General features: G+C 41.1%; 1 protein-coding gene across 1 annotated transcript; it reads left to right on the top strand.

Moving 5' to 3' along the window:
- Nucleotides 1-504: 504 nt before the first annotated feature.
- On the top strand, nt 505-11,675 carry LOC120292116 (wall-associated receptor kinase-like 8). The gene is made up of 2 exons (XM_039310017.1): nt 505-729; nt 11,217-11,675. Exons 1-2 carry the CDS (start codon nt 505-507, stop codon nt 11,673-11,675), a joined length of 684 nt encoding a protein of 227 aa, XP_039165951.1.
- Nucleotides 11,676-13,043: the final 1,368 nt, after the last annotated feature.

The raw sequence follows: 13,043 nt of genomic DNA, 5'->3' as shown, positions 1-13,043 counted from the left end.
AACCACCTAACATGCATCATTAAGTCACTAATTTAATTGTTCTAACATAATCTAACCACCTAATTGCACTTAATTAAATCTAACCAACCGTAAGAATAATTAGCAAACTAAGAAAGCATTAGTGAGTAAAACTCACTTGGTAAAAGCGGAGACCAAATCACCGCGACGGCGACGTGACGGTGGCCGAAATCGGGCTTTCGACGACATCGGTGGGCTTGGACCAGGCCTTGACCTTGGCCTAACAAATCTTAGCCCAATTGAGATTTTTCTTGTACCGGAGTGGGCTTGCTCTTGGGCTTGGGCCTAACTGCAAATGGGCTCTCTTCGCGGGCCGTACTCAGGCCGAATTTTGGCCTAACTTGCGGCCCAAAGAAAATTCACTAGGCTGGAATTGCTGAAATGGGCCGGTTTGCTGGGCTCAATGGAGCTGCTGCTGGTGTAGTTTTGAATGGGCTTGAAGACTGTAATTTGGGTCGAGAATAGACTGGACTTCAACTTGACAAGATGGGTTGCGATGGAGGAATGGGCTCGCTGGCTGATCGTGGGCTAAAGACGCGTGACTGGGCCGAAGACGCAAGGAATGATGGCTCGGTGACGTGCGGCTTCACCGGGTTGAACAGTTGTTGTTGCGCTGATGAAGACGCGTGGCTGGAGAGAAGTTCGAGTGGCTTCGCTGGCTTGCGGGGTCAACCGAAGGGCTTCTGCTGGGCTCGCTCGTTGACCAGCACTGTCAGCTAGGAGACGCGTGGATGGGTAGATGGCAGCTTCGGTCAACCGAATGGGAGGAACCTTGCTGCTGTTGACTGAAGATCCGTAGGGCATGGACAAGTGGCGCGGAGGGGAGGAGAGACCAGCGAAGGTGGAGTGCTGGCGGTGTGTAGGCGTGCAGCGGTCCTGGCTGCCTCTGATTCCGTTGTTTCTTCGTTGCTACGGGTGTGGAGCAAGGCTTCGCAGGCGGATGGAGGAGTGGGTTTCAAGCGGTCAACCAACGGCTTCACTTGTTTCTCTTGTTGACCGAAGCAAGCCAATACGTTGGCAGGTGGCAGCGGTGACGTGCAGCTAGCAGCGGGGGTCTTCAGCAAGCAGCTTCGTCTTCTTCAGCTGGGAGTGTCACACGAAACGAAAATGGGAGAGAGAGGTTATCCGGTTGTGGGGGTGTGAGGGAAATGAAATGGAGATGAGTGAGAGTTGGGCCCCACTTGGTTGGATATTTCACAAAATATCTTCCAAAGTCACTCTTGGCCATGTAAGAATACTTGGCCTTCAATAGGCCATCAAAACACCCTCTTCTAGAAGACAAAGTGGTCCAAAGGTTGTGGCTTTGTGGGGTACACGAATTTTGGCAAAAGCCCTCCTCAATTAGACATCGAACTTGCTTGATTTAATTTCATTTGACCTCTACAAAAATCAATTGGCACTTCAATGCCTCAATTGACAATTTTCCTCATCCAATAATCCCTCACGCTTCTCAATTTCGCAATCAAAAACCACCTTCGTCATTTTCTGCACTAAAACAATCCGGTGACGACTTTTTCCCAAAACGTGTCGGTTATCAGAAAAATCTTCTGAGACTAAGTTGATACTCCTAGAATTTATTGTGACATGATAGAAACTTCAATTTCTGAAATCGGACTTGAATTCACGGTTAATTTCCATTCGACGCGTTTTTAGCGTGACCTAGGCTATCGGGTAACTTTCAGAAATTTTTAAGTGCAAATGACCTGTGGTCGATTTTCTTTGAACCACTATGAACCCACTCGACTCTTTGGCGACTCCCGATTGTCGTGAAAATCTCGATGATTCAATTACGTACACGTGATAGCAAAACAATAAGAAAGTCACCTAGTGTTGGCCGACGAGAACTTTCTAATTTATTGGTGTCACCCACGATTAGCCACACATCTCTATCGATCCAGTCTATCTCTGATTTCAAATCAATTTTTATCTGTGCCGTAATGACCTCTAAAGATGGACACGGTCGAGAAGCCGATTCATGATCGAGTTCTCAAGTCTATTGCCTTAAAATTCCTTAATAATTTCCCCAGATAGTCTAGTTATCTTGAGAGTGATCGGCTCTGAGAATAACCCTATAGGCACGTCAATGAAATGCCCGATTTATTCAGTAGAAGATAGGGTTGAAAAATTTGGATGTCACACTTCCTAAATCGGCCGTTGAGAAACAAAAGTGTGCTCCCCATAAATAATGGACAGACAGAGGTCAGATCTTGAGTTTATGAATCTAAATTTTCCATGAATCGCTTGAGCATTAGAGGAGAAAACATCAAAGCTCACCAGACATGAATTCCAACCAACCTATATCCTCTCCCTAGGGGAGTGTTCATAGTTCAAACTGATCGAGCTATGCTTGCGGTGCCAATAGTTTCTGCTCTGACTTCAGGAGCGGGCAGGGTGATCGTTGCTTCTGTGATGCTGGGTACACGGGTATTCCCTATGCCTCCCCACTGTCCCCAGGATGTCACGGTATCATTATGTTCTCTTTGCAAGCCAAAGTTTATATGATTGGATTGGGCCAAATTTTCTGCGGTCCAATTTCCTCGCACCAGTTTTTCATTGAGTCGAGTTAGATGCTTCAACACATATTAAGAAGCCAAAAATACAAGCATGTGCATATACAGTTCACCATTGATTCTGCTTCATATAGACATTGATGAATGCAAGGATCCACGACGATACCCATTGCATGGAAATTGCAAGAATATGCCCAGGAACTACACAAGCGATTGCCCATTCGGCATGACTGGTGATGGCAAAGTCGGTTGCCAAATTTTGAGTCTTGCCACAACCGCTGCAGGTAATTCTATTCCCTTGTTGATGGTTTTATGTGATGGGCCTAAGTTGGCCCGTCCGCCCATGATGGGCCTAAAAGCTCGGCCCACAAGATTAGGGCCCATGGATGAAGGGGTACGTTTTTTTATTTGGAGGGGACGTATATAAGGGAAGAAAGAGAGGGAGAACGTACCTTTTGACATTACGTACGTTCCTCTCCCTCTCTCCCTCCAAACAAAAAAAATAAGAAGAAAAAGGCAACACCCTCTTCCCTTCAAGGCCAAATCAACGTCATCGAATTGAACGGGATCGTTTTCTCTTTCTCTTATCGGCGTTGGTGTTTAATCTGTGGCTAACAAGGTACGCTCGATTCCGTGGTGTGTTTTAGGATCGGTGATACATGTTTTCCCGGGCTTGTCTTCCGCATTCGTTTTAGGGGTTCGATTTAGTGTCAAATCCGGTTTCTGGGAATCCGACAATGCCAACACTTGTGATGGTCATTTAATGAACTATTCTATTCTTGCTGATCGCGAGTCCACTTGCTATTGATCTGGTTTATGTTGAGATGTTCTGAAATTGTATTCGATCCTACTTTTCAACTGAGAGATCATTGATCACCACTCGATGACCATCGGATAAAAAAAAGGTCAGTCTTGCCCAATGATTGCAAAGTCAGGAAGGGCTCGTCGAGACGATCGCGACGAGTGGCGGAATGCCGCCAACGGCCATTGGACGTGCCCCCACACCACCAACGGCCGATTCACAGGCAAAGGCGCGTGCGTCGCGTGCACGTGCGCGTCCAAGGCACGCGCCAGTCGGTCGGTTCGACCCGGCCCGACCGGTCCGACGACCCAGCGACCCGACCCGACGACCGTTGACCGTTGACCCCCAAAAAAAAAGGAGGAAAAGAATGTGTTTCTTTTTCAATTAAGTCTATGTGGATTATATGTGATCCTTTATTTGTTCTGCATTTATTGCAGGAACAATGCCTCCCCTAAGGTTGCGCACACCTATTCGCGCAATTACCGATGAACAAAAGGAAAGGCTTTCTAAGTTGATAGCTGAGCTGACGGATCATCGATGGGAGAGTGGTGACTTAATTGATCACGTCCTTGAAGTCAACGGGAAAATTCAAAAGGTCATATGGAATGGTCGTCCTATGCTACAGTCTGAGATGGTGAGATTTTTCATGAATACCCTTCCACCAGAATGGCAAGGAGTGTTGAATCGCGTATGGGATGTCAACAAAGCTGCCTCATATAGGAAAATTGTGATGGATTTTATAGATGATTATTATTGGATTGTTACAAGGGAAAATATCAAGAAATTGAACAAAAGAGGATCTTTCCCAGTTCGTGTACTGACTTGGTATTATATGTAGAGGCTGGTCTTTATTAAGTGTGCTTTATGAACGTCTTATGTAATGTTTACTACCTGATTGTTGTTAATGTAGCAACTGATATGTTAGTTGTATTATGTGAAAGCATTATTATTATTCTATTGGATGTCAAATATTATTTGATTTCTGTTATTGTTGGTTGCTGTGGGTAGTTCATAGAAGTTTTTTGTAGCTTCATAGAATTTATTTTGCATAAGACAATTATATTAATGATAGTTTTAAGTTAGGATTTTTGGAGGATGATTGGAAACATAGTGACCTTTTGATTCTGAAACCTTGCTCGAAATTGTTCATTAATATGATGGGTCTATGCAAAATGGATGCATAAATGATAGGCATTAATAATTCGTGCATATATGTCTGATGTGTTCAGATTAATGGCTTCAGCCACAAAGAGCATAGTTGCCGAGCTGAACAAAGGTGAAAAGCTCAATGGTGACAACTATGAAATATGGCACATGAAAATCCAATATGTGCTGGAAGAGCAAGAGGCATTAGAAGCTCTTAACCTGACCATGGTAGAACCTGAAGAAGGAAACACTGCACAGCACAAGAGAGATAAGGAAGCATTTGCTGCATGGAAAAGAAAGAACTCTCTTGCTCGCATTACGTTGCTGAGTAGCATGGAAAATGACGTCATGTGAGAGTTTAGGCGTTTTGAGAACGCCGAGGAAATGTGGGAAGCATTGGCAACAAGATTTGGTCATACTTCGGTGACCAGACTGAGGCAGCTCACTATTAGGTTTGACTCTTATAAGAAGCCTCATGGTCAGACCATGAAGCAACATCTTAGAAAGATGTCAAACATGATAAATGAGCTGAAAGATGCTAGCCATGTCCTGACAGATGAGCAGTAAGTGCAAGCAGTGATTCGTTCCATGCCTCAGAGTTGAGAGCATATGAAGGTGCACCTAACCCATAATGAAAATATCAAAACATTTGAGGATGCAATGCGTAATCTTCAGCTGGAAGAGGACCGCCTCTTGGCCGCTAAGCCGGAAGCTGAAATTTATCATGCTAGTTCTAGCTCACATGGAGCTTCGAGCTCCAAGCGCAAACGTCCTAACTGGTTTGATAAAGGGAAAGGCAAGGAAGTAGGTCCTTCAGGAAAGAAGCCTAAGCTTAACCAACATGAGAGAGGAAAGCGTCCTCGAATGAAGAAGCTTGCAAGGGTGAAGTGTTACAACTGTGACAAGAAGGGTCACTATGCTCACGACTGTCATGAGCCAAAGAAGGCATACACCCCTTGTACTTTTCAGAACTTTGCTTTTGTGTCGAGTTCTGTATTCTTGACTGAGTCTAATCCTTTGTGGACTATAGATTCAGGAGTGACAGACCATGTAGCGAAGAATAGAGAATCCTTCGTGGAATTCCGACGAGTACCAACTGGAACTAAGTGGATCTATGTGGAAAACAACTCCAGAGCTGAAGTGAAAGGCATTGGCACCTGCCAACTAAACATGCGTGGTGGACGCACTTTATTCCTACATGATGTATTGTATGCTTCGGAGATTCGTCGGAATTTAGTGTCTGTTTTAGTGTTGGTTAAATTAGGTTTTAATATGAACTTCCATAATAGAGGTGTGGATTTGTTTTTGGATACAAATTACTATGGTTGTGGTTATTTTCTAGATGGTTTCATTGTATTAGATATTGACTATGTTAATGCAAATGTTTGTTAATCCCTTCTCACGTCTCATAATTCGTATGATAATGATGTGAATGTGTGGCATGCAAGACTTGGTCATATTGGCCAACAACGTATGAATAGATTAGCCAAAGAGGGCTTGTTGGGAAACATTGAAAAAGTCGATTTGCCCATATGTAAGCATTAACTAGAAGGGAAAACGACAAGGAAACCACTTGGAAAATGTAAAAGAGCTGAATTTCCTCTGCATTTAATCAATTATGATGTTTGTGGTCCAATGAATGTGAGAGGAAGGCATTGGGCTGTTTATTTGATCACTTTTATAGATGATTATACTCGATATGGATATGTTTATTTGATTTCTCATAAATCTGAAGCATTAAATTGTTTTAAAAGGTTTATGAACCTGGTAGAAAATCAATTGGACAGGAAAATAAAAGCATTGAGATCCGATCGAGGTCGAGAAATATTTATCTGATGAGTTCAGAAAATTATGTAATGAAAAAGGAATAGAAAGACAGTTGTCTATTCCATATACTCCTCAACAAAATGGTGTTGCGGAGAGAAGAAACAGAACCCTACTAGAAATGGTTAGGTCCATGATGGCGCATGCTAACTTACCTATTACTTTTTGGAGTGATGCGTTGTTAACTGCTGCCTATATACTTAACCGGGTGCCTTCCAAATCAGTTACTTCCACTCCATATGAGTTATGGACAAGTAGAAAACCGGACTTAAGTTTTCTTAAGCCATGGGGTTGTGCTGCCTTCCAAATCAGTTACTTCCACTCCATATCAGTTACTCATGAATCCTCTCACAAGTTTGGAAAATTGGGTCCCAGAGGAAAGAAGAGTATTTTCATAAGATACTCGGAACACTCGAAAGGGTATGTGTTCATAGGTGAGCAGGAAAGTGGGAGTATAACTGAATTTGAATCACGGGATGTCACATTCTTAAAGGATGAATTTCCTAAGAAGGGCAAAATAGGGAAAGATTACTCCCTATTTGAAACCTTGGATCAAGATAATGATATTAGTGGAGTTCGTCCAAGTGGGAGTAATATGAGAAGTGATAAATTGAATTCAACTCATTCTCAATTACAACCACATGATGAGACGACATCATCATTATCTAATCCAAGTGGGAGCATAATGGGGAATGATGTGCAAAGTATACAATCTCCCATACAGCGAACAAGTCGTCAAAGTATTCCCCGTCGACGTTTTGACATTGAAGGGGAAACTTTTATGATTGCTCCGCAAGATGAGGATGAGCCAAGAAATATTAATGAGGCTCTGAATTGCCCTAGTAAGGAGAAATGGATTCATGCAATGGAAGAGGAAATGGAGTCAATGAAATCAAACCAAGTCTAGGAACTAGTTGATCTTCCAGAAGGACGCAAAGCTATTGGGAACAAGTGGGTTCTCAAAATAAAGCGAAAGGCTGATGGCTCGATAGAAAGGCATAAGGCTCGCATTATGGCGAATGGGTATAATCAACATGAATGAATTGATTATGAAGATACATTTTCTCCTGTAGTGAGATTTACCTCGATTCGCATTATTCTGGCAATAGTGGCTAGTATGGATCTTGAGTTACATCAAATGGATGTAAAGACTGCTTTCCTCAATGGAGAATTAGAGGAAGAAATATATATGGAACAACCTGCTGGTTTCATAGTGAAAGGCCAAGAAGAAAAGGTATGTCGACTTTTGAGATCGATATATGGCCTTAAGTAGTCATCGAGACAATGGTATATACGTTTTCATAATGCTATAATGGCATATGACTTTACAATGATAGATGAGGATCATTGTGTATATATTAAAAGATCCAAGGATCAATTTGTGATCATATCATTGTATGTTGATGATATACTAATTGCCGGAAGCAATATGGAGCTTGTTAATACTGTCAAGAGTTGGTTGTCTTCCAATTTGAGATGAAGGATATGGGTGAGGCTGCATACATTCTTGGAGTTAAGATTTCAAGAGATCATTCGAAGAGATCGTTATCTCTTTCGCAAGAAACATATATAAACAAGGTTCTTGAACGATTTCGTATGCAATATTGTAAACCCATAGACACTCCTATTGCAAAAGGTGAAGGATTGAGCCATAGACTGTGTCCAAGGACTCCACAAGAGAAGGAACAAATTAAACATGTTCCTTATGCTAGTGCTGTTGGGAGCTTGATGTACGCTATGATGTGTACAAGACCTGACATATGTTTTGCAGTTGGAATGGTGAGTAGATACCAATCCAATCCAGGTCTAGCACATTGGAAGGCCGTTAAGAGAGTACTGAGGTATCTGAAGGGAACTGCTGATTACAAGTTGAATTACCAAGGAAATGATCTGCGACTTGAAGGCTATTCAGATGCTGATTAGGGAGGAGATTTAGATGAAAGAAAATCTACCTCTGGATTTGCTTTCTTACTGAACAATGGTGCCATATCATGGAGCAGTAAGAAGCAAACATGTATAGCCTTGTCCACGATGGAAGCTGAGTTCGTGGCATTATCAGTAGCGGTACAAGAAGGAGTTTGGCTTTAGAGATTTTTGGATCATTTAGGTGTCATTGAAAAAGCTGCAAATCCATTATTTGTTAATGTGATAGCCAAGCAGCTATAGCGTACACCAAAGATCCAAAATATCATGGCAAGACCAAACATATAGATACCAAGTATAACTTTGTCAAAAATATGGTTGCACGAAAGGATGTGAACTTACAGTACATATCTACACATAGAATGGTAGCAGATCCTATGACAAAGCCAATACCTAGAGATGTGTTTTGTGGTCATGTAAAATCTCTAGGATTGCATAGAGTCTGATGTACTGGATTGTAATTTCCCTGAGTTGTTCACATTTATGAACTTTTGTTTTTTTTTTCATTGTTAATTTCCCTGAGTTGTTCACATTAATGCTCAGTGCATTACTTTAAGTTGAGAAAGTATGTCAGACAAATAAAAGATTAGCCCACTCACACGGGTAATCGCCTCTATTTACTGTGTGATAAATAGAGATGACACTGTTTTTAAGCTTATTATCTAGGTGATAATCGAGAGCTCAAGCTTAAAATACGTATGTCGCTTTAACTGAGTGTTAAGATGAGGACATAATACTTACTATGTCCGAAAGTAAAATACCCCACATATTTTACTTTATCTGTCTAAGATGCCGAATGTGAGTTCTGATGAATTTTGTGAATGAGTAGATACGTGAACTCAAGTTAGACATTGGGTATGTCTGAACTATCATCTGTACGGTATTGAAGGAAAAGACATACGCTCCATGGGAAAGGAGTTAATACCGTAATACGTATTTCATACTACGTATGCAGGAGATGAACAATAAGAGTGGCAAAAATTTGATCTCAATTTTTATGCCGTGTGAGACTCTTGAGGAAATGAGTTTCTCAATTTTAGTGCCCTCATGACTTTTACTTATTCTCAAGATTTCTATTTAGTGTTTGCTATCTTAGGATGTTGCCAATGGTCATGAGTTGATTCGATCTAATGGGACATTTCTTGAAAAGCAAGCTGAACTGAAATTGAGAGTTTGAAGGAAATAGGAAGATCGAAATTGGAGAATCATATTGTAGTTTTGTGTTCACTGGTCGACCAATTATGACTGTCTTTGGGATAATCATAATTGTGAATACAATATATATATATATATATATATATATCATTGTTTAAAAGAGATTGAGATATAAATGTGATCGATCGATCTAGGGTACTGCATACTAAATCTACTCAGAGTATGATGCCTATTATGAGCTGCTATATATTCCTAACATATGTATAGCAACGAGCTCTCAAAGTATGCTGGTCGCACGGATTATTCACCGATATGAATGTTGAAGAGAGGTAAAGAGAATCCTGTCCGGCCCACCCTGTGCGAGTGGGAGATGATGGTTTTATGTGATGGGCCTAAGTTGGCCCGTCTGCCCATGATGGGCCTAAAAGCCCGGCCCACAAGAATAGGGCCCATGGATGAAGGAGTACGTTTCTTTATTTGGAGGGGACGTATATAAGAGAAGAAAGAGAGGGAGAACGTACCTTTTGACATTACGTACGTTCCTCTCCCTCTCTCCCTCCAAAAGAAAAAACAAGAAGAAAAAGGCGACGCCCTCTTCCCTTCAAGGCCAAATCAACGTCATCGGATCGAACGGGATCGTTTTCTCTTTCTCTTATCGGCGTTGGTGTTTAATCTGTGGCTAATAAGGTACGCTCGATTCCGTGGTGTGCTTTAGGATCGGTGATACATCTTTTTCCCGGGCCTGTCTTCCGCATTCGTTTTAGGGGTTCGATTTAGTGTCGAATCCAGTTTCTGGGAATCAGACAATCCCAACAGTTGTGATGGTCGTTTAATGAACTATTCTATTCTTGCTGATCACGAGTCCACTTGCTATTGATCTAGTTTATGTTGAGATGTTCTGAAATTGTATTCGATCCTACTTTTCAACCGAGAGATCATTGATCACCACTCGATGACCATCAGATAAAAAAAAGGTCAGTCTTGCCCAATGATTGCAAAGTCAGGAAATTACAATCCATTATAATCCGAGAATCCATTCCAATTACCATAGAAATGCCCCTCATCTGGGTTTTTACCTTTTCTTTCTTGGTGTTCACCAAGAGACACTCCTAGCCGCACCGTGTTTTTCTTTCTGGTCGTATATTCACTGCAGACACCACACTGCTTTTTTATTCTTCACGTCAAAAACACACCAACCCCTTTTGGCCAAAAGGCTTGAAAATCCAACCTTCATCTAAAAATTGCAAGTTTACCAACATGACCAAAAGTACATCAACGAACTCAATTCAGTCTAACTAAAAAAATACCGACAAACCTCCTATCTAAGAGTTGAAGGTTGAAGAACTCTGAGGTCCAAGTATTTAAGGGGGTCAAGTTAATATTAAAATTTAGTTCTTAAATTTAAAAGGCCCGAATTCATCGTATAACCTAAGTCAAATTTTTTGGGAGAAACTAATTCATTTATTACTCTATTTTGTGTGGCAGTCATTGTATCGGTAACATTAAGCGTAGTTGTTAGTGGGCTAGTCTTCTTCATATGCAAGAGGAGAGCCAAAGAGAGATATGTTAGGCAAAATGGAGGAGAGATCTTGAAGCACCAAAGAGCGAAAATCTTCACTGAGGCATAGTTGGCTAAAGCCATTAATCACTACGATACTGGCAACATGCTCGGTGAGGGTGGTTTTGCTTCAATCTACAAAGGAAGATTGACGGTGACATTTTATTCGCAGTCAAGAAGCCTAGAGATGTCCTTGTCAATAAGTCAAAAGACATGAACAAGGACTTGTCTCTTAAGTACTCATGATGAATTTCTGCACGAAATCAGCATCATTTCACAGGTGTATCACAAGAACCTGGTCAAGCTCCTGGGCATACGTTTGGAGACAAATGTGCCATTGTTGGTCTATGAATTCATTCCTAATGGGACTCTCTATCACCACATTCATGACAAGAGATCGACCGTTTTGTGCTCATGGAAGAATTGCCTCAGGATTGCTTCGGAAGCTACCTTGGCCCTTGAGTACTTGCATTCCCTAGTTGACCCGCCGGTCATTCACAGCAATGTCAAGTCTTTGAATATACTTTTAGACAAGAAGCACTCAGCAAAAGTATCTGATTTCAAGGCCTCGGTTTTGATATCACCTGGAAAGACTCATATAGCTGATAGAGTACGAGGCACAATAGGTTACCTTGACCCTAAGTATCTCACCACTGGTGAATTAACCATGAAGTGCGACACTTATAGTTTTGGGGTTGTCCTTGTGGAGCTCCTCACCAGAGAGATGCCAACTCAATGAGCAAAATATGGGGAAAAATCAACGCCGTCCAATCTTTCATCTCCCCCATGGAGAATCGACATTCATCCACATGACAAATTTCGAGGCATCCAACGAAGGTGAATTGCAGGGGATCGAGGCAGTCAGTTCGCTTGCTAGAAGATGCTTAAACTTTAATGGCGTCAAAAGGCTGACAATGAGGGAAGTGGCCGAGCAACTGACTAGGATCAACAAGAACTTGTGGGCCGATCAATAGGACGATGAAGAGACTCAAAGTTTACTTGACGAGACGGGATGTGATTCTCTCCGGACTTCAATCAGTGAAATGAACAAACTGAATCGACTGCTCTTTTATTATTTGACATCGAAGTAGCCACTTCTAGTTCTAATGTCTTATTCGCGCTTTCTAACGTAAAAACAAGTCCAGGGGTCGTATGTCCCGGCTTGATTGATTAGGGATTTTAAAGTTTTTTTAAGGGTTGATTCTTATTTAAAGTAAGTACGGTTTATGATTTACTGGATGAATAATTATGGAATGATTGCGCTGTTCCGTATCTATTCGAACAATTTAATGGGAAATTACATTTTTGAATTGCATTTTCCCATAGACCTTTCCCAAATAAAGCACGAAGGCAGTTTCCCATTTTTTGGCATTGTATCGTTTTCTCTTTTTTTGCCTTTTTGTCACTATAGCAAAAGATGCCGCTTTATAGAAAGGCAAGAGCAGTGAGAAAGCTTGAATGACAAACTCTACCCACAAAGTTACAAAGTTGATTCGAGTTATCCACACGCTAGATCTGTAATGCTCGTGTGAAAACTACTAGATCCAAAGTGGTGGCTCGAATCCGTGCGTCAATAAAAAACTTAACCTAAACAAGATTTTCACATAACACCTAATTAATTCGATGAATAAATGTGGCCCGCCCGGCCTGTCCCATTCTCTACATTGTCACTTAACACTATAGGGGTGTCAAAACCGAACTTAACCACACCAAAAGTTAGGTTTTTTCTGGTTCGGTTAAGATAATATTAAAAATTGAAATTTTTTTAACCGGTTCGATTTTTATCAATTTAGTTAATCGAACTAAACCAATAAAATATTAAAAAATTCCTTTTATTTTAAAAAAATCATTTTAATTTTTTTAATTTTGTTCTTTTCTTTTTTTCTTTCTTTTTATTCTTCTTCTTCATTGCGCCCTCCGGTCGTGGCGGGCGACGCCAATGAAGAAGAAGAAGAAGAAAAAAACAGAAAAAGAAAGAAAAAGAAAAAGGAACAAGAAAGAAAAGGAAAAAAAGAAAAGAAAAAGAATAAAAAAATATATAAAAAATTGATTTTTAAAAATCAAAATTTTATTGAAAGGGGTGCATGTAGCAAAAGATTTTCCTTAC

The sequence above is a fragment of the Eucalyptus grandis genome, chromosome 3 (assembly GCF_016545825.1).
Source record: "Eucalyptus grandis isolate ANBG69807.140 chromosome 3, ASM1654582v1, whole genome shotgun sequence".
Classification (NCBI taxonomy): domain Eukaryota; kingdom Viridiplantae; phylum Streptophyta; class Magnoliopsida; order Myrtales; family Myrtaceae; genus Eucalyptus; species Eucalyptus grandis.
Note: the sequence above shows the minus strand (reverse complement) of the source record. Positions and strands in the feature narration are given on the sequence as shown.